The 26,876-nt window shown below is 37.5% G+C and overlaps 3 protein-coding genes across 3 annotated transcripts; all 3 read right to left on the bottom strand.

Moving 5' to 3' along the window:
• Nucleotides 1-3,520: 3,520 nt before the first annotated feature.
• On the bottom strand, nt 3,521-11,037 carry tax1bp3 (Tax1 (human T-cell leukemia virus type I) binding protein 3). Its single transcript, XM_071487750.1, has 4 exons — nt 10,855-11,037; nt 8,401-8,520; nt 5,924-6,001; nt 3,521-5,744 (listed from the first exon to the last, which is right to left on the bottom strand). Exons 1-4 carry the CDS (start codon nt 10,891-10,893, stop codon nt 5,595-5,597), a joined length of 387 nt encoding a protein of 128 aa, XP_071343851.1. The 5' UTR covers nt 10,894-11,037; the 3' UTR covers nt 3,521-5,594.
• A 2,486-nt stretch (nt 11,038-13,523) lies between these two features.
• hsh2d (hematopoietic SH2 domain containing) lies at nt 13,524-18,148 on the bottom strand. Its single transcript, XM_071487741.1, has 6 exons — nt 18,110-18,148; nt 17,338-17,504; nt 16,678-16,767; nt 16,412-16,577; nt 15,817-16,080; nt 13,524-15,312 (listed from the first exon to the last, which is right to left on the bottom strand). The coding sequence occupies exons 2-6, from the start codon at nt 17,463-17,465 to the stop codon at nt 14,881-14,883; spliced, it is 1,080 nt and encodes a 359-aa protein (XP_071343842.1). The 5' UTR covers nt 17,466-17,504; nt 18,110-18,148; the 3' UTR covers nt 13,524-14,880.
• Nucleotides 18,149-20,379: 2,231 nt separating this feature from the next.
• LOC139627092 (ras-related protein Rab-8A) lies at nt 20,380-26,232 on the bottom strand. The gene is made up of 8 exons (XM_071487748.1): nt 26,039-26,232; nt 25,430-25,490; nt 24,627-24,687; nt 24,111-24,188; nt 23,806-23,895; nt 23,624-23,689; nt 22,978-23,028; nt 20,380-22,838 (listed from the first exon to the last, which is right to left on the bottom strand). Exons 1-8 carry the CDS (start codon nt 26,160-26,162, stop codon nt 22,749-22,751), a joined length of 621 nt encoding a protein of 206 aa, XP_071343849.1. The 5' UTR covers nt 26,163-26,232; the 3' UTR covers nt 20,380-22,748.
• Nucleotides 26,233-26,876: the final 644 nt, after the last annotated feature.

Below are 26,876 nucleotides of genomic sequence, written 5' to 3'. Positions count from 1 at the left end.
TCCGGCGGAGCGCAGCGCCTGGGAGGTCTGCGTGGGAGGAGGTTAAGGACCCTTCAAGAGAGAGAGGGGAAAAATAATAAAGATAAACCACCTGCTGCCTGTCCACAACAATGAAGCCTGAGTGCAGTACTCTCAGATTAACACACTTGTCTCTCAGTGGATTTCACTATTAGATAAACGTCACATGTTGAAGGAAATAGCCAAATTTCATGACAATGTGATTCATTCCCTGATTTATGATGAGGCTATGACATCCATTTGGATTATGAATCACTGAATTTGGGTTCTGAAGGGGCCAACAGTATAAGCACACAGCAGTCATTGCTATGACAACATGCATCTGCTCATTGCCCAGGGTCTGCTGTGATCCACTCTGGGGAACTCATGTATTTGTAACCCTTTGGCATCCAGCTACCCAGCTCTGCGCTTACACCCACTCCTCAAGATCACGTTCACAAAAGGTACATTGATATGCATGTAGCCTACCACAAAAAAAAACAAAAAAAAAAAAAACACCATAATTGTACTTTTTTTTTTTTTTCTTCACTTACACACAGTCATAGTCATGAACAGGAAATTGTAGTAAAACTACAGATTCCAGAAAACAACAAGTGGGTTTGCACAGATAAGGAAAGAAGTAAAAATGCGGAATCGGCAAAACTTAAACACTGAATCACTATATAAAGTCTAAAGCTATGTTCTTCTGTGTTTGGGGGATTTCCTTGAACAAGGAAGTTCTGCAGACTTCCTCAAGTATTTTTGAATTTGAAATAAAAGTAGCCAAATAAACATAACAAGGCGTGAATTTTTATTTTTTTGGAATACAATTGTACATTGAGCAGAGTCAAGATACACTGATATTTACTCTTAACTTTGTCTCTCTTAAGTCTTTTCTGTTCTCTCTGTTTCTCTCTCTCTCAAGTCTTTTGATTTGGATTTTGGTGTTGATTTTAATCACACACACACACACACACACACACACAAACACACACACACATTGTGTCTTCCTTGGGAATTTCCAACTTGTCATGTAATAGTTTCTCTAAGGACTTTAGGGACTTCTCACCCATATTGGCTTAAAAGTGTAGACTGACAGTTCATTGTTGTTCTTGTAAACATCATTCTATCATGTCATATCAAACAACCTTCCACAGCAGATAGAGTTGGCCCAGTTGTATTTTAAGCCAAGATAGACAAGAACTCAATAAAGTGCTCATACAAATTAAAGCTTAAACAGAGATGTGACTGAAAGCTCCAGAACAGCTGCCTGTTTGTCAGATGCTGATCTGGAGAGATTTCTTTTTTCTTTTTTCAACTACTGTTTCCAAAGCAAAGGTTGAACTTTCACTCTCAAATGAATGACATTTCAGAAATGCACAATATTGTCATCAATCTTTTTTGTCTAAATTTGAAGAAATTTACAAGGAATTTAAGTGTAAATATCTACAATATCTTGACTGTTCAACATGCAAATGCACTCTGATAAAATAAGAAATTCAAGCTTTGTTAGGTTTATTCAATAACTTTTATTTCCAAATATCAAATTCTTAAAATGCTAGAGCAGGTCTGCAGAACCTTTTTCAAAGCATCCCCAAAAACCCACTTATGCATTGCTTTAGTTTGTACAGTTGAAGCAACGTCATTGCAGCTGTTTCAATCACAATATACTATTTTACTATTTCACCACTCCATCACATGAAAATAATTAAAGATGTCTTTGCATCATGTTATTCAGTTTTGCATATCTGGCACCTTTGGAATCTCTGAGATCTTTAATGGAAATGATGATGCTGATCTGTAAGGTCTGATCCTACGTGGCCAGACAGCATGCCTTCGTAAAGAAGGAACCACAGAGTCTGGAGAATGACCTTAATGACCAATGATCTTCCTAGAACAAAATTTTAAACTACTTATTCTGTTATCAACAGAACAAATACACACAGATAACCTCTGCATGCCCATATATCTTCTACAGCCGTTTATTGCTAACATGAGGATGAATCTGATGCTGTGGACTTTCCTCTGGTTCCAATCTGGTGTAGGACCAAAGTGATAGGAACAGATTGCATTGCTATGGCAACACATTATCCTGCCATAACGTGGGAGGCATGGATCATGTATGATCCATGTTTAGATAGCGTAATTATTCACCCGCCTGCAGGAGGGAACATTTATCTCTGTGTTATCTCTTGCATTCTTTTGGTACAACATTACAACCAGTTGATTTAGCCTGGTGTGAATTTAGAAGTCAGCTGTGTTTTTAATGAGTTTACAAAATGGTTTAATAAGTGTAAAATGAAATACATTCAATATGTTTAAATAGATTTGGGATACCTTGTTATCAAACAAATAAATTCAGTCAGTTTGAGGGCAATGGCAACAAAATTATGAGTTACCATCATTTGTAAATGCTGATTTAATTTTAATACCTTCTTTAATGAAGTTGGCTGCTCATTGCCCCCACTTATAGCTGTCCATTAGTTACCTAGCAACATGCAATGTGTTAATGCTGTGGTATTGGTGAGAGTAAACTCTCATTGTGAGTCTGAGCGCTGACTGAGATTGTGTTTGTGCAACCACTTTATTGTCTCGTAACATGGTATAATAGTATGATGTCCAGGCAAGTGGAATGGAGCCTGCTTCCCTTTGTCTCAGGGATAGAAATAACACATGCACGCACACACGCACACACACACACACACACACACACACACACAGACATACACACACAGTTTCCTCATCAATTATTTCTCAAAGGGGGGATTTTAGCTCAGTGTTGCCCTAAATCGACCCTCTCCCATGATGTGACATGAACCAGGTGTTATTTTAAGACTTAAAAAAAAAAGAATTGTACAGCAAATCATCTCAACTGGCTTTGTCCCTTAAAAAATTTAAAATAAACTGGTAGTACATTACTCTACACTACCTACCATCTGCCATCATGTTACTAATAACCAGAATGATCTCTACACCTACAATAAAGATGGTCATGTGTGATGAGGAAGACAATATATGATAATCAGGTCCAGTGCTTTGATAGCCATGGCTGTGAAAGACTGGGAAATGTATGTTATTCTTATGTTTTCAAGAAAAAGATTATGGCACAATTCTCCAAAAATACACAATCAACATGGAGAAGCACAGGACGTTAAAATCAAACTTTCTCACAAGCCTCTTTTTTAACAGTTGCCATATGCAACCAGTTTTTTTATGGACTGTTTTATTCCCCACGTCCTCAGTTCAAAGGCCAGTGATTGGTTCCATGCACACATATTTAAGAGATGAAAGTAGAGACAGCTCTCTGTATCAAAATGCCTTGGTAAACACAGAAAGGTCAGGGAATAGATTCTTTGCTTTGAAATGTCAGCTGATTACTTTATAACAGGCAACATGAAGCTATTTGAAGGGCCTGCAGGATAAAAAAAAAAAGGCTTTGCAGGGTGAAGGGAAGAGGGGTAAAAAATAGATACTTCAAATCATATGAAATTGGTGCTTTATCAATAAAAGGTAGTGAGGCAGATTTCATTTTCAGTCTTTTTATATCTGAGAAACATTTGTAGATACACTGTGTACAGTCAAATGCTGAACGTTTTTTGCTCTGCTGGCAGTTTACATGTACAAAACCTGGAGGCAAACAGACATAATGCAAATAGAAAATACTGTAGGTAGAAAATACTGTAAATTATGTCATAAATTTCACTTGTTTCTGAATGTACCACTGCAGTAAAACCACTGTACCACTGTAGTTATTGTTGAATGCCCAATGGGTCCAACAATAATTATATATTTCAGTTAAACAAAATGATGTCCTGTTCTCAAATCTTTCCTTTTTCTTCTGCAAAATTACCTTGAAAGGACTCTAGAAGTCCATGAATTTAAACAACCGAGAAGAAAACATCTGTTCATAATTTATGTCATCACTGAGGCCATAATCCCTGAGGAGGGGATATGGTTTCATTTAAAGGACTCACAAGGCAAAAAGTTTGGGACCCAGAGTTGTAGAGCATCGAAAGGTTTCATTCCAAAGTCATATACTGTAAAAGTGTTAAATCGACTCCACCAATTTGATATTTTCACTCCTTAGAATACATTATGAGACATCTTTTAGGCTGTACTTTAACTGTAACTGTACTGTGCTTTTAACATTAGTTTAGTTTTATATCAGCATAATGGTACCCCCTATAGCTTTACTACTTAACCAGAAATCATTTCTAAAAAAAGGATATTTAATTTTGGAATGAAAACTTCAATTTCACAATTTTGATCATAAGATTAAGCTGTTTATACAGATCAAATTGTTCTATTTAACACTTACTAATTATTTTATACCACTAGCATAACAAAACAAAAGTCACTAAGATCTCCCAGTTATAGATTAGCATTGTAATACCAATGCACTGCACTGTAATAATTCAAAGCCATAATATTGTTAATCAGTCATCTGTAATGTTATGAAGTACATACTGCATCAGTGGCAATACATTGTTATGTTGCAGAAACCACAGTTGAATGGTTAAATGGAAAATAGAAACAAATAAGTATCATTAAACTTAGTGGTTTTAAGTATTCATTTAAGGTTGCTGTGCACACTCCAGAGTTAGCAAACAACATTCATTCCTGCTGGCTTCAGGTTTACAGTTTTAACTTGGACCTTTGGTCACTGACATTAAACAAGTTCAAAACATTTCACAGCTTGACACAATCTGAATGTAGCTGATTCCAGTGTGAAACTAGTGGGTTTGACTGTTAAACAGCAAGTTACCAACTTCCTCTTGCTGAACCTGATAAAAGTGATTAACAGTGAATACACTGAACATTTTGTGACAGGTCTCGCCTGAAAGTAGGCCCAGCTTGTGGAATATTTTTTATATGGAACTTGGAAGAAAGTATGCATTTGAACTTGGTTGTAGCAGACACAGAGACAGGTGATAGTTTACCACACATGTAATATACATCAACAACAAGCAAGATAAACAGAACTGAAATATGCGTCAGTAAAAGGATAATTAGTGTGACAGACATTAGTATGCAATACAAAATAGTGTATACTTTAGATCACTTAATAGTGCCCCGGTTTTTACTTTGGCATTTGATGCTGCAATGTTGACAGGATTGACAGAAAAATGTATTTTTTTTTTTATTATTCAAATGGGATGAAATGCTGATCATTAAGGATACAAATGATTTTTCCAGTCCATCAAATCTATCTTTGGTCAGTTGAAGGAAAAAAGGATACTAGAAGTGTTTGACAAAGATAACGTAAACCCGAGCCTTATAATTCTGGAATGCGGCATATTGTGTGTGGTGCCTCACATATTCCCATAATTTACTTCTCCTGTCAATTATATATATATATATATATATGGATGCACTTTACAGATGTACAAAAAAATAAAGCAGATAACTTTGAGATGAGTTTGAGTGTGAGACAGATGATTGATCAGAATGAGTAAGAATTGACTATCTGATGCAGTCTATGTAGTATTTTTGCATTAACATGGTTTTAAAGGCCACGGTGCAACCATCATCTGAATTTGCGGGAGCTCAGGACGTGAGCGTGTTCAGTCTTTATTGATTGCATTAGTATTGTCCTGTCACTTTCTAGGGTAACAGCCCTTTGAGTGTTTGACAGCATCCTCCAACGACTTTCTGGTTACCAGTAGGCGCACCACATCTTCCTTCTTCTTGGTTAGTGTTTTACGTGCCTGGTCATGGGTCACCATGGTCATATCCCAGCCGTTCACCTGGGAGTAGGAAAAGAATTTTGATTGAGAAAAGGTGGAGCCATTTTCTCAGACTTAAGTTAGGACCATGATGATTAAAAGTGGGGCAAGGTGAGCACTGCTCCTGATGCACAGCCCCAACCTGACACTCTAGTGTACACATAGTGCCATCTTGTGGATTTGTGCATTTCACTACGCACCTGCATTATTTTGTCTCCCATCATCAAACCTGCCACATCTGCTGGTCCTCCTGGTGTAATCCTGGTCACATAGATACCCTTTGGACAACACAAACACTTTCACTGTTTCATATACAACTGTACGGTATATCCAATACAGACAATCCAAAACAAACGAAAAAGATATAGAAGATGACACCTCATCCATATGAAAAAATATTATTAAACACATACAAAGTAAATACTAAATAAATAGCACTGAAGAGATACTGAAGTCCCTCTGCTTCTTTCACTGTTATAGTAACAGCTATTCTGTTTTATTCAGTTGGTAGTTGCCAAAACCATCACAATATGCTAAAGGGAATATGTCTGGCAACATCCTTAGTATTATCAAGATTGTGAAATTAACAAATTGTTTAATTTTCATTTACTTATCTTTACCCAAATCCCCTCTATAACCTCTGACTGATAACAAAGAAGCAAAAATGATGATGACAAGATGATGGCATTAAAACATGCTTCGATTCATAAGCTAAGTAACTTTGCTAAATTCAGCAGGTAGCAGTTGTCGAGAGTTCATTCAAGCTGTAACCTGGTAGCCTAATAGTGATTAATATTAATGATTACACCACTACAAGTGGCTTCTAGTATTCAATACAAAATACAATATCTGTGGAACTAGGACTGCAACTAACAATTATATTTATCAATTGTAAATAATTGATTAATTGTTCTGTTTATAAAATGCCACAAAATAGTGATGCCCATCACAATTTTTTAGACCAAAAGGCTAATGCCATAAAATTGCTTATTTTGTTCAACCAACTGTTCAGCAGTCAAAGTATAATCATTTTACAAAGATATACAACAGAGACAAGCAGCAAAGCCTCACATTTGAGAAGCTGCAACCAAAAAATGTTTGGCCTTTTTCTTGATAAATTACTTTTTAATAAAATTATTAATCAACTACTTGAACAACCAACTAATAATTTCAGCACTATAGGAAACAGACACTTAAACAGAATAAGACAGAAACCCATCATTCTTTTGAGGATAAGTGGTATTGAGGAGATAAATGACATATGGACATCTACACTCAGATCTCCATGGCAAAGTTATGTTGCGAACTATATCAAGAATACTTAAGGACAAGGAGGAGACGTCAAAAGGCAGAAGCCAGTGTGTAAACCTAAAATAAAGTTAATATTCCTCTGTAGATAAGTGGTATAGTGCCTGGTATGTGTTGACACATTTCTGCCTCTCCAGCTCACAGTGTAGATACAGCAGGTAAGTTTTGTGTAAACCTGCAGTATTCCTTCCTATGACCTCAGTCAGGTAGGTCCCACCTCAGGCTACAGGTAATGTGTCAAGGCCTGTTTCTCAGGTACAGCTCATCAAAATACTGCTCCAGTACCACTGTGATTCAGCAAAGATCCCGGGAAAAGTTACATTCCATGCTGACTCTGCCCAGTGTGAACTAAAATAAGTTTTAATTATCAACAAAAATATACTTTCCATACTTTATACTATATGTAAAACAGGGCAGTAATTCAGTATTACCATCCAGCTTCCTTACCATGTTAATAGACGGTTGGATTACCTCTTGAATTGTCATTGTGTCCCAAATATGTCAATTTTCCTTTGATAACAAATTTAAAGTTGGACTTGATCATCTTTTCATATAATTGTAACATGAAAAAAATCAATCAGCACAATAGCATTAAAGCTACAGTGGTGAGTCCTGATATTATTTACTTGAAGTATGCTCCAAAACATATATTAGTGTGGACAGGTGCTGTTAAAGGTCTCTGTGACCCATTGACTCATTGAACAGCCTGGCAGCAGTGCAGAGATATTCAGAGATATATTAAGTTTTTGAGCAAACGTCGCTCTTGTAATCAATCAGAGAAGAGCAAAGTCAGGGGTGTGAGCTCATGTCTGTAAGTCAGTAAATGAACATGCTTTTGATCTATTACTCCTCTCACACCAAGGCCTTAAGCTGGTATTAGCTGCTGGCTGACTCACAGGTGTTCAAGCTCCCTATACCTGCATTAGGGTATAGGGAACACGGCGGGGATATAGGTGAAGGGCTGGGCATCACGGGGCAGGGGGAAGAAGGGGTGGGAGGAGTGGAGGGCATGGCTTATAAATCTAATGCTTGCGCTAGGGTTAGTTTGATCTCCAGAACTTGCATATTGTGGCTTTAAGTATGATGAGACAGTTTTCTAATTATAGGACTGTGTTTGGGATAACACAAAAAAATGTTTGGCTGGAAAGAACACAAGTTTAACTTTTCACCATGTGATTTTGTGATATTTAATCCTTGCACCAAATTTGTAACATATCAAAAATAACCTAATAAATATAGAAATATTAACTTTGTTCCTATCACCCACCCCTAGCTGTACTAGAAAAAAATAAAATAAAGTCTATTTGTACAGCACTTTTCGGAAAATAAACAATAAAACAAAGATACAGAAACATGCACACTCTCTTACTTTGTCAGTCTTGTCCTCAGAGAAAGGGTTCTGCCCAGGGTCCTGGTCTATCCCTCCTCCAATGCTGAAGCCCAGGATGAGATGTTCACCCTGTTGCAACTTCTGGATCTCAATTCGTTGCTGTTCGACAATAGAAAAACAAAATCAGATTCCTCCTCACAGGGACTACGCAGCCAATTTAAAAACACACAACAGTGACAAGTCTCTGCTCAGGGAAACAGTGGGCACTAGTTTCTTGTTTACGAACAGCATTCTCATGTGTCAGAAATCGCTGGTCTATCAGTGGTGCATAACTGAGTCAATATTGTCTCTACACTGTTGCCAAGACAAGTTCCTGTACATTACTGATATTGTCATTAAAAACTCTCCAGTTTGTATGAGAGGGCCGGTTCTATGTAATAGTCCACTATGACACCTGTAAAACTCTCTTTCAAAAATTACTGATTGGGATCAAAACAAAATAAATTTTGTTTTTTCAAGAAATGCATCATTCTGGATGTTCTTATAGCTTATCTGCAATTAAAGACTGTAACATTAGTTACTTAGTGATTTCTGTTCATTGAAAAGATGCATGCACACTGACTTATATAAAAGATCATATACCATCAAAAGTGCAGCACTACTGAAAATACTGTTCAAGGAGAAAAGATGTAAAACATTTACATTGTCATCTTATTTCTTAATGACATTTTACTTTCTAGCCATTTGAAAACAGGAAAATAACTCTGTAGTACATAGCCAAGTTACAATCCTGTGAGGCAATGAGGCTCTCATGTCCACTACAGACATATTTTACTAGATTTCAGTGCATGACAAATGGTGGATTTAAGATTCTGTTCCCCAGTAATTGAAGTCCACACTGGAGCACAGAGTCTTTGATAGTACAAGCTCTGCCCTTGACACTGACAAGCAGCTGCAGGCTCATGAAACCAGATGGACTCTGAAAGTAGGACTCGACATAACACTCCTCAACACAAAGACCGCCTGTGTGCGTGATGATGAATAACCAGACAGTCTCTCGGTGGTGTGGCTGACACAATGAAGTCTGAAGATGTCCGGAGCTCTGTTATTACTGAGTGATAGTCAGTAAGTCAGTACTGGCTGGCACTGTAACACAATTCAAAAGAGGATTAAAAACCTGACTCTATAACTCTGTTACCCTGAAAATTAGACAAACTAAATCCTTACATATCAATATTTAAGTGTATTTCTTGATGAGGACTGATACTATACTACTAATACTAATACTACTTCACTTTGTATGATGTGACCTCACTGTAAGATACTGAAGATGCAACAGGGTAAAATAAGCATCTGTCATGGAAACTAAAGCGTGTTATGAAGTGTGAATATTTGGAGGTTTAATGGGTAGAAATAGACATAGAACGTCATCTTTGATATTCAGGCGTCTCTAGTCAGAGGAAATTAGGAAAATGAAATCTGTGACAAATGTAGACCATACAGTTTATGACCATTGTTTACTTCAAAGATCAGCTGATACAGTAGTACTTCAGTTTATGTATCCAGACCTCTTGCCGGCTATAAAGTTAAACGAAGAATGAGCAAAACCAATTCATTTTAAAAAATGGATTAGCTGAATATCAGAAAATAGACTGAAACCAATATTTGATAATTGAGTTATTCTTCACTACCAAACAAAAATGGCAAATCTTCTCAGTTCCAACTTCTTAATACTGAAAATTTGCTGCTCTACATTTTTGCAAATTCAATATCTTGGGGTTTAAGACTGTTGGTTGGAAAAAAAAAACCCCAAAACAATCTGATCATTTCATCTTGGGCTCTATAAAACATTTATAAACTAAAACATTGATCAACTAATCAGAAAAATAACCAACACATTGATTAATAATAATTAATTATTAATAGCTCTAGAGGGAAATTGGACCAGGCCAGACCAGAACCCGCTCCCCACTGGTCTGGTACAATCCCAGCTCTCCCAGTCATAATCTACCATACTTGAGAGAGATCATTAAAACCTATTTGCAGCTCTGATAACTCCTGCAACATCTGGAAGTAGCGCAACAATGTGTTTTGTAACTCTGCATGGAAGTCCACCAGGAAGCAAAGGTGGCGTCCATCTGTAGGGGTTGGTCCATCTGTAGGGGTACTTTGGCTGTCGAGACATTTAAATGTCTCCTAATGAACAGTTAACGACAAAGGGATATGTTTTAAATGCCATTTCAACGCCCCATTTCCTGGTGCAATGTTTAACGAGTTATCCGTCGTTTTACTGAGCTGTTATGCGACTGCTGGTGAAGTCAGCTGTTCCCACTGTGCTAACTTTGGCTGAACAAAGATGTTCACACAGATAACAAGACAGCGCATTATAACCAAAGTTAACCCGAATTAATTCAGTGTAGCGACGTTTCGTTAACGCCCTTCCCTGAACAATAGACTCCCGCTGGACGGCAGCAGCCCCGCTCCCAAACTTACCACCACAGCAGTCACTGGTTGTCCTGGGACGAAAGCCATTGTGTTGTTTCGGTGTTTGGGCTAAAAATAACTTGGAAGCTCGCTGCTGTGAAAGACAGAATTAGGGGTTTCGGCGTTGGGACAACTTCCTACATGTCTACATGAGGAACAGCGGGAGGATACCTGGCTGGAAACCAACCAACTACCTCCCACATGATGCCACTCCGCCTCCCCGCAGCTCGGCTCTGCGCGGTTTGATACCCGGGACAGCCGGGGCGGGCGGTGTTTAAGAGTCGGCCGTGGCCCCGCTGACTCTGTAAATGCGCGCATTACAAATCAAACTGTCCAAGTGTGAAACTGGGCAAGGCTGGGTGTTTTCCATAAAAGGGAGCGGCTGGTGGTCCTGCATAGTTCATAAAACCTACTTGACAGAATATAGAGGGCGCCATAGTTTTTTTTTTTTTTTTTTTTTGTTTAAGCTAAAGGTTTCCTCCAGACATTATTTTAAAGATATATACAAAATACTATACCACAACTGCTATATCACTGCTATAATATTCTGTGTCTGTTTTCCACAAAATAGTTCTGTTAACTACTTAAACCTTCTTCATTTAAAAAAAATGGATTTGTGCAAATATTTTTAGTTTTAAAAGTTTAATGACTGGATGTAAGATGTCTTCATCTCCACTGAGAAGTCTTTTTTTAGGCTTAAAGCTTCCACATCACACTTGTGTGAGTTGCATACCGGACAATGATTAGCCCCAAAGTAGTTTAAATTAGATGAAACAAATCATGCTTACAGGTACATTTTCAGATTTTCAGTGAGCACAGAGGAACTTAGATCCTGCATCATTCTGTACAGTAAAGGTCAAGCATCAGAGTAACAAGTAACAAGAGGAAAAACATTTTTTTTGTGGAGGTGGTAGTTAATTGACATCAAATATCTGGCTCTGCAGATGCTAAATGCTCCACTATGTTCACTGGCTAGTCTCTCACTGTGTCTGTCAGCTGTTTGGTGCAGAGCCGGTTTTCACTGTGTAGGTATTTAGAGCTGAAAATGTTGCCATGAGAGTGATGGGAATGAACCAAAACTATAAATGTTGTAGGCCAGACAGCTAAACAGTTGAGTTGAAAATGGATCTAAAGCTTTGTAAAGCGGACGGGAGCAGCAGATTAGGGTGATAATTCTCTGTAGGTTCATCACTGAGAGTGACCCCTTTCATATTGTTACATTGTTCTTTTTACATTGTCATTTAATTTTGATATTTTAGATATATTGATAACGGACGCTTTAAGTTATGAGTAGCCCATATGACACAAGCATTAAAAGTGTGACTAATTTTGTCTAGATGTACTTTTTAGAATATATTTTATTTTACTTTATAAATTACATTCATACTGTGTATGTTGTCATCTTTGAATAAACATTGTTAACTGGACAACTGTGAAGCCACATGGACAGTTACAGTTTGCTTTAGTTTTCAGGCTTTTATTTTTTAGAATTACAAGCTTTTATAGAAACCTATCACCACCACGCAAAAGAAAATGGAAAAAATGGTCAAAGAATTAAAAATCATCAAAATAAACATTCATAATTACGACACAGTTATTTCAAATATTGAGTTAGTAAGTCTTGATTCTGACTTAAATATCTAAAAAATCGTGAGATAATTATGGAAAGTGTTGTTTTTATGATTCATAGATGGTTATATTATTTTTTTCTTGGCAACAAAGGGACTCCAATAAATAGCCTATTTTTTTTTTTTTTTACTTCTGTTTAAGTACAATATCAAATGCAAGTCTGTTTGAGTGTAATACTCTTGTGCTTAGTGATGGAAAGCACTGGCATTTACTGTATTTAATTGCAGTTTGAAGTGCTTGTAGCTTTTCATTTTAGGCCAGTTTATATTGTAATATTGTGGTAAATAATGTAGTTTTCACACCCACTTGAATTGTTATAATACAGAGTTATGATTACATATTGAAATGAAATGATCAGATTATATAATGTGATGCACTGGTTTTAGTAAAACTTGCAGACTTGGAACTGCTACTTTTACCCTGTAGTATTGTCAGAGTGGCTGATGTGGTTTCCTGCCACTAGATGGTAGTCTATAATGAGACAAGTATTTTCTACTAACTGATTTAACAACCATGACCCAAACCATTGACTCAAGAGAGTGAAATTGCTTAAGATTAATGTTTGAATGAAATACATGAATGAATGAATGAATGAATGAAAACATGACCAACATATCATTTGTTAATAAAAACATGAAAAAACTATTTAAGATCCATTCATATGGATCTTAAATAGTTTTTTAAGATGTCTGTGACAGAGAGAGATTTCTATGTGATAAAGGCCCTGGGCAGGATTCAAACCCCCATCATCACAGGCTACCACAGCATGCATGGCAGACCTTTGAGCTATCAGGACATCTCTGAAGCCATTTTTTACATTTTGACTGAAGCCATAACATGCAAAGTTCAGAGCGAGAAGTGGAGGAAAAAAGAGGAACTGCACAGAAGTAAAGCAGAAACAGGAAACATGTAAATGCCCAGTATGAATGAATAAATGGTTTGTCTGTCAAAATGAAATGCCACAGTCTGCTGTGAAATGAGTGATAACAATGTGCTATGAAACAAAGGACCGCAAAACAGTCATAATGGCCTTGGAAACCAATACAGACTGAACATTTTAAAGTGCTTTATTAACTCGGTCATATAACAACTTTACATGCTTTGTATAGATATATTATAAAGTCATAGACATAAATATCAAATATTGTAGCCATCACATTGTCTAGGTGATTCATAATCCTCATCTAACTATTATAAGTACATGACAAAGGTAAGACACAGCCATTTACAGTAACAATGAAATGATGTACTTTGGGAAATACCCACTCTGTATCCACAAGGTGTGTATAAGTAAAGGTTCTGCTTGTCAGACAAGTTTGACCAGTATCTGCATTTTCTCTCTGCACCAGTTTCCCTGTCACTTTGCTGATAACAGATCTGCATCTGATGCTACAGTGTATGTCTCCTGTATTCAAAGCAGTTGACATTAACCATCTCATTTCTGATTTTCATATGCTGCATAAAACCAGTGACGTTATAGGAGATAAAAACCAGTGAGGACTTTGATAAAACTTCCTCTTGCAGCTTTATCATGTTTTAATACGTAAGAAAGGAGACATGTACAGACTTTTAACCTGAATTTAAAAGCCTGAACAGTGAAGGAAGCAGAAAATTAGCTTCAGCTGAAGCTTTAGAAGCCTGTATTTGCCACGTTGCTTCTTCTTATGAAACAATGTTTATAACTGTTACTATTGTTATTATAACTTTTTGAGGAGTAAAAGGCAACTGCATTAAATTACATATTCAGCAGTATTCAAGCATCAGCAACTTTGATTCAGGTATGGACAGGAAAAAGTGAGGTAGACTGCACACTGTACATTGCAAGCTCCCTAAAGTTTAAAGGAATAGTTTGACATTTTGGGAAACACAGCTGTTTCCTTGCTGAGAAAAGATGCCACTCTCAAGTCTGTATGGTAAACATATATTGCCAGCAGACAATTAGCTTAGCTTATCTTAGCACAAAGACTGGCAAAGGGTGACAGGCTCTGTCCAAGGGTAACAAAATCTGACAACAACACCTCAACACCTCTAAGGCCAGACCGGCTTTCTTGGCTGGGACCAGTCACTTCCGGGAGTCTTGTTGTTACTGTGATGTTGCCAAGCATCCAGCACACACTTCACTGCTTCCTGCCGAGATATAGTCCACGTGAACACACATTTTGAAGGGTGAAACTATGTATTACTGTGTATTATTAAACTTCTCTGAGGTTTCGATATTCAGTGTGCAGATTACCTCTCCTTTTTTGTATGCTTCTTTTCTGTCCTGCACTTGTGTTCACTTAGGGCTGGGTGAGCCCATTATACAGCCTCTTTGATTTGACTCAGCTATGTAACATAGGTTCAGGCAATCCACAATCCAGCAATCTACCATCTACAGATTATTTTTTCTAAGTGAGCAAATGTGTATCAGAAGCCCGGTGCAAAAGGAGGAGGTGGCAGGTACTCTTGAGGTAACGCCTCATCAGTCAGCGGCACATTATTGTGAGTGTAGGAAAACTGACTGGGACTACTGAAGGTCTCCTCCCGTGTGATCTCGTGGTACTCATTTTCTGTGTTTCCACCCCTGTCAGTCGCCTCCGCATTAATCTCTGTGTACATATGCTCCTGCGATGTGCTTCTCTTCTTTTGGAATTTCTTCTTAAAGTTCTTTAGGTTGGTGACGACCGACGGCTTCACTTCAGTGGCTGTGGCTGAGGAGGGACCCTGAGGTGCAGAGACTGTTCTGATACAAGCTTGGTTCTGCTTCAGGGGAGGTACACAACTTCGAGCAGGGACCTCAGGAGGCTGGTTGGATGGAGGATTGTCAGCTGTATATGTCTTTCTGGTCAGTGGCTCAGGCTTGAGGTCATAAACAGGAAACGTACAGCATAGAACATTGTTAGAAAATAAAAGGACTCCTTGCATTTGAATGTTAAAGCCACTGAAAATGTGGTTTCAGATCCTTAGTGTATCTCTTAAACATTAAATGATCATAAATAAATAATAAGCAGCATTCAAATTAAAGTTACATAACAATAAGACAATAACAATAACCAAGAGAATAAGACAATAACCAAAATACAGAAATCTCTCATAGTTAAAGACTGATGAAATGTTTTCAGGGTCTTCAAATCTTCACTTTGTAGAAAATGTATGCATAACATTTCTGTGATTTCAAAAGAGAAGTAAAGCCTAGCCATCATTCAGAAAAATCCCTTCACACCAATATGTATATTTCAAAATAACTGGAACCAGCATCTTGTTAGTTACTAATAGGAAACTGACCTCAATAAAAAAAAAAAAAAATGTTTGAGAATCTTTTACTTTAAGAATTTAAGAACAGTTTACTAAAGTCATTATTACCTTGGCTGGTAGTGGGGAGGCGACATGTGGAAATTCTTCTTTTAAACTCGGGTAAAGTCTGTTTGTCTGGCTGCTTGGAGACTGGACTGTGGAGGTGATAAGGTTGGTCGGTCGATAAGGAAGGGCAGGTGGGACACCCTCCTCTTGCGATTCTGGGTGGGTCCTGTTGAGTTGCAGGGAGTTGTTTTGTGGCAAACTGGCGTTAGGTTTTGGAAGTCTTTGGGGAAACAGAAGTTCTGCGTAGTCTGTCTTGTCATTTGAGGACTTACATAAGATCAGACAGAGAGAGAAAGAGACAGAACGTGATCCTTTTTGTGATTGTGTGGATGTGCTAGTGGCAAGCAAATAAGCAAATATTGAGGTATTGGAAAGTAATGGAATGCATGCACAGTAAATGTATGTCGTACACATGATGTATTATAACTGACACAGCTCAACTGAGTTTTATTTCAAACTATAAACTTAACAATAAGCTAAATGTGAGTGCAATAAATACAGTACAATAACCTTTAAACCACACAGATCTATAATAAACTGGATGACTGTTCAGTTCAGGCATTTATATGCAGGTATGGTAATAAATACATTTCCTCACTTGTCCACAAGCAATAGTCAGCACCTCACTGAAAGGCATTATGGGAGTTCTACGGTGAAAGTCCACAAGATCCTGCAGAAACCGATGACGCCTGTTCTCCCCCACTATGATGTAATGACCATCCTCCAATGCATCAATCATGAAATGTCTGCAGCGGTCCCCAGCACTGAGGAGTCAGTACACAAGAATGAAAAGGTCTTTGAACTATTAGACTGAGTATGTAAAGAATATATAAACAAAGCTCTTTTAATCCTGCAAATACCAACCGATAAGAGAGAGTGTATCCAATCCTGGTCTCACTGACTCTGATGAGGAAGTAGCCAGGAGGCTTAGACATGAGCAGTTCCTCTGCCGTCCTGCACAAATAATTAACATGCTCAAATTGCCACAGACAAAGGCCCCTTTCACACATGCACTTTCATCTGTAAATGATCTGGCAATTTTACAGGGGAAATATTATGAATAAACTGTAGCTGGAATCAACTTTCTTTGATAATCACTGTAGGAATCAGGCATTTTAATATCTATAAGAAGCAACTTAGTCTTCAACAAATACTCAACTATTAACTAGAATGATCTGATAAACACTGTGCATTACGCTATGCCTAATAACAGTCAACATATTACAAAGGTAAGAATGTGTACACCAGGTGTGGAGAAAGCTGAATTAATTAAAGCTATAAATATGCTGCTATAAAGTATTACAAGGGGGTCCACCATTTAAGAGTCATGTTTCCCTTCTTGTGATTTTGATTTTTTTTTTTTTTTTTTTACATTTGGTTAAAGGAGTTTTTTTTATGTTACTTCCTGAAAATTTGACATTCAACATTTTTCCCCATTTTGAATTTGTTTAGGGTAGTTTAACTTATTTTCACTTATTTTTATTCACATAAAATAAAAGTAAAATGATGTTACATTCCTCTTACTTCCTGGAAATTATCCCATGAAACCACTCTGGGACTATACCGTTCCTGATCACAGACCGGAGCTGGGACTCTGTGAACCAGGTAAAAGCATCATGTTGTCCTTGTAACGACTGATTCCACTCCATCATCCTGAGGAACAGCTCATTTAATCTTCTATTATCAAAGACCTACAAATACATAATTTACAGTTTACTGAATCCATAAATACATAAGATACTTGTACATTCAATACATACTGCACATGGCACACACCACATACAGAGATATGAGCTGTCAGTAAACCAGTTCCTATATCTAGGCTGATGTCGCTGCAGTAACTGGTAGATTATGCATTTAAATGCCAAATATTTCAAATCTCAGAGCAAGACTCCATTAACCTGCTTCTTTATAAATGTTTCATATATATATATATATATATATATATATATATACCCTGTGATGTACTGTGTACATTGTTCCTCATTTCTACTTTTTCAGAAAGAGAAACCCCTATAAGTTCCTAGTGGTTTTTATCACATACACGTTACTAATTTTCTCCAAATTTCAACATCATGAAGACAGTTTATGATACAAAACACAACCTAGACAGGATGTTGAATCTAACCACAATATTTGTAGCAGTATAACGTGTTCTAATACTTTTTGATTTTTGAAGGAACCAAATCTCCTTTAATGAGCTTTATTCGATAATCTTACTCCTGTAGTTTGAGCATTTAAATCACTAAAAAATGAATTCCTAATTTAAACAAAACTCGCAGAAAAGACTACTCACCTTGTCTGGCAGCAACGTGATAAAATGACACAGCAGAGCTCACTCACCTGACAACATCTGTTTCGGGGTGGAGTCAAAAGCAGGCTGTAACCTATTATGCAGTCATACATTTGGAAAGAATCCCAAAAAAAAAAAAAATTTATATAGTGCAGGTAAACAATCATCCAACTGTCCTTCAAATGGTGATAGATGGTGATATCTATGAGTGTAGCCTACTCAGATGAAATGAGAGGCGTCAATCCTGCCTTCTTCAGTCATTGTATAACATTACATTTATTCAAATATTAGTCCATTGTACAAAGGAGGGTGGTTATATTTCAACAAGAGCAGTTAACCTTCTTTATTTGCCAGCTGTCCAGCTTTATTCCACTGACTGGTCTGTATTATAATGCAGAAAGTACAGTATATACTTATGTAATTCAGGGACATTTTCACCACTGCATCCAGATTAGTCTAGAACTTCTGAGGCTGTTAGTATGTTTGTTCATCAAACATATTTCTGTTAAGTGATGTATCTATGATGTATGTGGGTTTTTAGAAAGAGCAGAAAAGCTGCTGGTTGTCTGGTAATTTAATACCATATTAATACTGGATAAATGTTTGCATGTTCACAAGCAGGTCTGACTTCCATCTGCTGTTCTAGTCAGTCACCCTTTCACAAACAGGAACTATCCTAACAATAAGGTTCATGGTCTTTGGCATCTTTATTGTCGCTGATATATTAACTATTTGATGAATTGAGTCACTGAAAATTCCTGGTAATACTTGAAGGCCACTTTAGGGAAAGTAAAGAACCAAGCTGGGAAGTTTCCCTCCCACTTGGTGATTGTCTAAATGAAAAATAACTAAATAAAGGTCAAAGTCTTTCTGGCATTGATTCAAACACCATACACACGCCACCACACGAAAACAATTTTTTGACTGTACTGTATGTGACTAGAGTCAGTTGTACGCATCATGCTATCAGTTGCCAGCAAAAGCTGATACTGCAATGTAAGGAGAACATATTTAGTTAGAGGAGTTGTTAATGAAATACCTGATACTCTCAAGATGTCCTTTAGTATGAAGATGTTTACTTTTTCATCTTTGCACTGCTTTTGAGCCAAATGCAAAACATTTGAATATCACAGGCCAAAAAAGCTGAACCAATTTGCATCAAACTTGGTGGAGGGATCTGGCATGAGGGCAACCAACCGGACATCATGTTGGTTGACAAACAACAGAAGAAAGCAGTGGTAATATATGTAGCAATCCCAAGTGACAGCAACATCAAGAAGAAGGAACATGAGAAGCTCGAAAAATACTAAGGACTGAAAGATGAGCTAGAAAAGATGTGGAGAGTAAAGGCAACGGTGGTCCCAGTGGTAATCAGAGAACTGGGGGCTGTGACCCCCAAACTGGGAGAGTGGCTGCAGCAGATTCCAGGTACAACATCTGAGGTCTCTGTCCAGAAGAGCGCAGTCCTAGGAACAGCTAATAGTTAGTTTGGACATTTATATCAATTCCATTGTCTGAATTCAATAATTCAATTTAAAAAGAAAGTAGAATTACACCCTCACGATTGTATGTGTCTGCCACTCAGACAAGTTTCAAATTACATCATGTAAAAATATTAACCACATATTAACCACAAATTTTGCCATAATTGCTATGTGACGTCTTGAGTAATGGCTAAAAAGTGTTAAGCGAGGTCACAGTGACCTTAACCTTCGACCACCAAAATTGAACGAGTTCATCCTTGTGTCAAAGTGGACGTTTGTGCCAAATTTGATTCCTTTGAGAAGTTCTTGAGATATTGCATTCACATGGTAAAAATCATGTTTTGTGAGGTCACTGTGACCTTGACCTTAAGTCACCAAAATCTAAACAGTTCGCCCTTGAGTCCATGTGAATGTTTTCACCAAATTTGAAAAAATTTCCTCAAGGCGTTAAGGAGATATTGTGTTCACAAGGCCAAAACCACATTGTGTGCGGTCACAGAGACCTTAACCTTGGACCATAAAAATCTAATCAGTTCATTCTTGAGTCCAAGTGAATGTTTGCGGCAGATTTTAGGAAGTTCCATCGAGGCATTCCTGAGATAGCGTGTTCATGAGACTGGGATATACGGACAACTTTTTTTTTTTTTCCCATTTTATGATTTCTGAATGAAAAGCTGCAAACATGATCAAAACACATGCATAAATTAACCCGATATCATATTACATATTTATACACCACACATGAGTCTCCAATAATAAATGGTGCAAAAATAATAAGTTGATTAAACATTTTTAAGAATCTCATTTTTAATAAATCATCAAAGTACACTTATCTACAAAAGATGTAGATCAATACGATTTATGAAACTACAGTACAATCATTGTAGATCTTATTTACAATTGCTGAATTATTTAATTTATTCCCAATGAAATCCATCGAAAATCAGCAATGAAATCCAAATTTAGTTAAAGACTGCTGAAGATGTGTTGACTGAGAACTGGCAGATTTAAAATGGGAGAGAATTACAAATGACTCCAATCAAAAGAAGAACCAAGTTCATTTTACACACTAAATTTAAACTCAAGTCTAAAAACTAAATTTTTTACATCTGGGAGAGCCAATTAAACCAAAATAATGCTGCAAATTTTGAGTTAACCCATCAAAGATAACGATGATGATTTAAATCCACAGGTTCATATTTATGCAGTTGCAGACTCATTTCAGCAGAACTAGAAATAATTTGCTCTCACTGGAAAATTTCTGAGGTGATTTTAACCACCTTTCAATTAATGTCCAATTCTTAAGCCTAAACAGTTCAACCCAACCAAACACAATGGAATTTGGAGTGACAGCAGAAAACAACAGTGAGAATCCTATGCACATTTCTAATCTCAAATAAAGCTTGTCAAGTCAAATGTGCAAAGCTTTTTGAGGTTTTCTACGCACCCAGAATGCATAGTTCAGACGGCCATGATACTGGGCCAAAAGAGGACAAGGGATATCTGGAAAGAGGTGGAAGAGGGGAGGGAATAAGAGGAAAATAATTGGGGGAATGTGGGGTAGGGGGCATCTGGGGTTCCCAAAAACACCAATAGGGATGCAAATGTATAAAAAGATGAAAAAATATATAAATGAATGGGAATGTTGTAATGGAGAAAAACATCTTTAAATCATAGGCCATGTCAGTGCTCAGATGTTTTCAGGAATCCCAGACAGGGTACAAGGAAAAGTTGTGCATGAATATTCTTTGCTTTCAGTTAAGACTTGCAACAAACAGTCCATAAATGTTAAGAACTTTTCTTTACAGAAAGAACAAAAGGAAAAGTGCATATCAATAAGAACATAAAAGGGCACTTTGTCATTTGGTGCTATGTTTTGTTTCACTCCATAAATACTGCTACAGCACAGCCCCTATCCAAGGCCCAGAAAAAACAGTTGTGTACATGTTCCCCCATTGGAACTGACAACAAGAAGAAGTATGAATGCTTAAAACAATGATTTTATCACGGTGATTCCTTCTGTGCCACTGCTGTGTAACTGCATTGCCTCCAGGTGTTAGGAGTTAGGTATTGCTAGTCCAACTGTACAAGTGCATGAAATAATTGTCTGTCTCAATCCTAAACACATCTTATTTTTCCTAAGAATACATTGCAACACCTAAAATGAGGAAAACAACTACACCATGTGCCCTTAAAACAAATGTTTGTTGTCAGGAACCCAGCCTTACTGCAACCATGTGAATACTTAAGACAGACAAAACCTGGACTCTAAATACACTAAATTGCACATTAAAGTGTCCACAAGAGGAAAGAATGGAATGTGTCAGCCTAAGAAATCAAGAGAAAGACATAAGTGGAAAAGGTGGACAGAGGACATGTAAACTCCATTGTTGATATGAGCAAAATGCACTGGCACTGCACTGTTTCATATGGTGAATCATAATCAATGATAAATATTTACATGTTACTTTTACCTAATGTGGATATATAGAAATCTCAGCCACCCAGTCTGTATACACGTAGTATAGTAGGAAAAAAAAAATGCACTAAACTGGGATTGTACTCTGAACACCTTGAAGACATACAGTAGGTCGCATTATTCAACAGATTAAGTATATAAAAATTAGGAAGCCCATTGGACTAATAAGAATATTCTGGAAGTATATTTTGGGCTACTTTTGGAGATAAGGATTGAATAAATAAGACTTCACCGAGTGACAGCAAGTGAAAAAAACAACCTAGGCATCTGACATTATTGTAAGATAATACCCCAAAGGCAAGGAACAATTACTTACAAAAGCAGTTTGATCACTCTTTGTGTCTCACAAGGAGACAGTCTTTAAAAGTCAATAAGATTTTAGGAATTAAGTTGAAACAATAGAACTAAGGACCAACTGTTAAGAAAAAAGAAAAAAGATATTTAGCATGTAACAGAGGCCACAATAGTTAGATCCACAGGTGCCAAAGGAAGGCTGGTAAACCAAGGTAGGAATAACCGTATGTTGTTCCTAGTAGATAAGCACAGGACAAACCAGAAAGAGGAGGAGGAAGACAAGTGGAGAAGGATAAAACAGAGAGAGATCAGGGTGTGCTCTGTCCAGTTTTGTCCAGTGGGGGACACAGTTAAGGCGAAGGTGGATGCCAACGCTCCCATCTCCTCACAGGAGCGTGCAGCGGAAGAAACTGCTCTTCTTGGGCTGTTCAGTAATCTTTACTCCTTGATTGCTGCCCTGCGGGTTGTTGCCCTCCTAAAATATACAAGCATGACAAACCACAAATATGAGAACAGCAAAAGCACCATTACATGACATAATACAGATACCACACACTGCATACAATACTGCCAGTTTTTATAGCAGTGAAATTTCCACTTGTCTACATTCTTACCAGCTTCTTGTCCATTTTTGCTTTGATGTCTCTGGCGAGGGTTAAGAAGGCCTGCAGACAAAAACAGGTAAGCAAATTAAACCATAATAACGGTTGTGAATCTAGGTGGAACCACTAATTTTGGACAAGTAAGATTGTGGGTTAAACTGAACAAAACCACAATCAATAATTGTATAGCAAGGGCAAAAAAATTACATGATAAGCACACAATCTATGAGTTTACAGTGAACTAATTATGTGGTCACAGTTTAATTATGTCCATAATTTAATGTAATAAAGTAATAATGTGACTATTGTATTTTGTGTCATAAGTGGAACCCAGGAAACTGACTGATTAACTTATTGTAGTTTTCAGCTAACGAGGATACGATAAAAATTATAACAGTCCTAAAGAAATATACTGTCCCACTCTGGTAGTGTATTGAGGTCATGTATTTTATTTTGCTTTATGGTCTGCAGCCATTGTGTAGTCTATCCTTGAACTGTTATATATAAACAGGTTAAAACTTTATCTAATCCATTCTGTGCAGTGAATTACTCAAAATCTATTCCTGCTAAACATGCAGACCAAATGACCAAAGGCCCAACTCTTAGTAACAAGACTTTCAACTGTGAATGAGCAATAGCAGAAAAAGTGTCAACTCACATTTTCGACATTGATGTTCGCCTTTGCACTGGTCTCCATGAACTTGATACCGTACTCCAGTGCCAGCTGACAGCAGGAGAAAAGAGACAGAATCAGTGTCAGTAAAGATAATAAACAGACTGGCTAAGAAGGCAAGGTTCTGGTGCTCTCAGCACAGTTATTTCTCAAATTTATCACCACACCTTTTCTCCTCTTTCTTTGGACACCTGTCGCTTGTCATTGACATCACATTTGTTCCCAAGGACCATCCTCTCCACATCTGCTGAGGCATGCTGTGGATGATAAATTGACATGGTGAACAAAGAGGAAAATTGACAGTAATGAAATGTATTACATATATGTATACTCTTTAGCTCTTTGTAAATATCAATATCAAAATAAAACACTGACATGTATTCACAGAAGAGGTGAATAGCAATATTTGTACAAAGGCAAGCATACACACCAACACACAAGCAGACGTATTATCTAATGTAAAATATTTTACCTCTTCTATATTTCGTATCCAGTTCTTGATGTTGTCAAAGGACTTCTCGTTGGTAATGTCATACACTAACATGATGCCCTGGAGAGAGCATAGAGGAGAAGACTTAAGAAGACTGAGCAGCCAGACAACAGTGAAATAATTCCCAACTAATTCTCACTAGTTCATAGAGACGTGTGTTTTCCTGCTGGTCATATCAACATTTATTAGTGATGGATTATATGATTGTACAGCCTCAAGTGAAAGCAATGCACTTAAAGCACTAAAGGCAACATTGATCAATCAGGTTTCTGAGATTAAAAAAACACACAGGCATCCAGTTAAACTTGAACTAAAGGAGAGGCTAATAAAAATACCAAAATAATACACTGAGTGCACCACTGATTTTCCAGATGGGTGTGGTTCTGGTAAAGGTTTAAGCAGAAGTGCTAACACGTGAGATAACCACCACATACTGAGGTCGCAGAGATGATCTGTACTACTTACTACATGAGTTGCAAGGCTGACGATGCAACTTACCATGGCTCCTCTGTAGTAGGCTGTTGTGATGGTTCTGAACCTCTCCTGTCCTGCTGTATCCCTACACAGAAAACACATATTTTTTAACTTGGCCCTTCAGAATCTATCGAAAGTTATCCACAGTACCACCTTTTCACTTGGCTCATTTATTCCTTCCACAAGTATTAAAGACGCGTATACATAGATTATGTATGTCAGGTTTAGAGTGTAAGAATACACCTTTGACAGCATCTGTTTACCCCTTATTCCAGTCTTTGTGCAAGGGTGAACATATCACAGACTATTGCCGTATTGAAATCACAGATATAGACCAGATGTTGATCTTCTCATCTAATTTGTATTAAGAAAAAAAGTAAGCACATTCCTAAAATCATTCCTTTACTATACCAGTGTGTGCCGAGAACACAGCGGTACAAAAGTTAAAAGCTAAAATTAATGCAGTCTAATACAACATTGCAATGATGCAATACCCCCTATAGTGTCTGGTTTTCGTTAATACCTCTTTAGTGAGGTCATTTTAGCAGCTACAGTTTGCAGTGCTGTTAAACTGTATTGTGTTATACTGGGAGGTGTTTCTAATATATTGTTCACCAAGTTTACAAACAGGACAGACTACATCTGTCTCTCCCAATGTAAAGCAACCTCTCTCTGTAACTCTCACAAGAGTAGGAATTACAGCAGGTCTGTTGTATGAGACGGCATTAGTTTAAGTTTTAATAAACTGGCAACCGGCTGTTAATTGTCTTCAATCTCAGAGTCTTTCAGTCAAGGTGTTAAATCAAAGCATTTCTGTACTTTCTTACCATATCTGTAGTTTGATCTTCTTCCCATCTAATTCTATTGTTCTGATCTTGAAGTCAATACCTGCAAAAACACATTATTCACCCACATTAAGAGCAAAAAAAAAAAAAACCAAAACGTTGAGGGTGATGTGGTACCAAGCTTTACTCAGCATCCCACTGACAGGGTAATGCCACCTGCCCTCACAGGGACAGACTGGCTGACGAGCTCATTAATACTTTCTGTTACGTTGGCTGGGAGAGTGCAAAGTACAGGCAGCTGGTCATACGAAAAAAAATGACACTGCCCATTACCGCTAGCTCACTGACAGACTTTGTAGCTTGTTAGCGAGGCTTGTCATAATCAATATCAATGTTACGTTCACGTAAAAGCTTAGTCGGGGGGACACCATAAATTCAGGTATTTTCCAAATATCACTGACAGTTAAAATATCACTAACGGTTCTGGGAAAAGTACCTCTGACAAGCCGGCTGGGCTGCTTCCTGGCTAGCCACTAGCACAACATGAATGCTAGCCAGAAAAGTTAGCAACAAATTAGCACGACGGGATGGGCTGCTCCTGTGTCACTTCTCGGCCAGTGCAACTCTGCTACAATTACGACTTTTACTCACCTATAGTGGAGATAAACGTTGAGTTGAAGGCATCTTCTGAAAATCTGAATAGCACGCAGGTCTTTCCGACGCCTGAATCGCCGATTAAAAGAAGTTTAAACAAGTAATCGTAAGTCTTCGCCATGTTATTAGCTAGCTTACTACTGCGGAAATCCCGCCCGGGGTGAAGACAGCGACGTCACTGCGCTGAGCCGCCGTGTGGTCAAATCCACTGCCACTCTGCGCTGCCGTCGTGGCTCCGGAAGTCCGATGCTCCCCGTTAGGTTTGCTCGTTTTGATGTTTACGGTCATCCGGAAAAAAGGACTGATGTTAATTAATGCCAAACTAAATACGTTTTTGAAGACACGGATGTTCTCTTTAGATATGGAGTAATATTGAGTGGTTTTTTTTACGGGCGGTGTAGGGAAGTCAACCGAAATGGGGCAAAAATATTTCTTATTTATTATCAGTGATACTTATATTATCACTGCACCCAGGCCAGGCTGAAGTTAGTTTTACTTGCTGGAAATTGTATGTCTGTTAAAAAAAAAAAAAAAAAAAAGTTCATAACAGTTTATCAAAACAAAATAAGTATTTTGTGCCTGGGCTTCATTGGATTATATGGCAGAGATGAAATGATGAGGTTTACCAATTAGTTGAATGGCAGAAAATTGATGGCAAAAAATTATGACAGCTAGTGAGCTGATGAAGCCTTTAAGTTTATTTTACGCAAAAATAAATAAATAAATAAATAAAATAAAATGTGAATATTTGCTGGTTTCATAGTTGTATGTCATAATTTTGGACTGTTGATCAGAAAAAAACATCTGAAACATTTTCACAAAAATAAGAAATATT

The sequence above is a fragment of the Trachinotus anak genome, unplaced genomic scaffold (assembly GCF_046630095.1).
Source record: "Trachinotus anak isolate AG129_WGS33_773 ecotype Australia unplaced genomic scaffold, CSIRO_AGI_Tana_v1 ptg000010l, whole genome shotgun sequence".
NCBI lineage: Eukaryota > Metazoa > Chordata > Actinopteri > Carangiformes > Carangidae > Trachinotus > Trachinotus anak.
The sequence above is the reverse complement of the archived record's forward strand: the minus strand, read 5'-3'. Positions and strand labels throughout refer to the sequence as shown.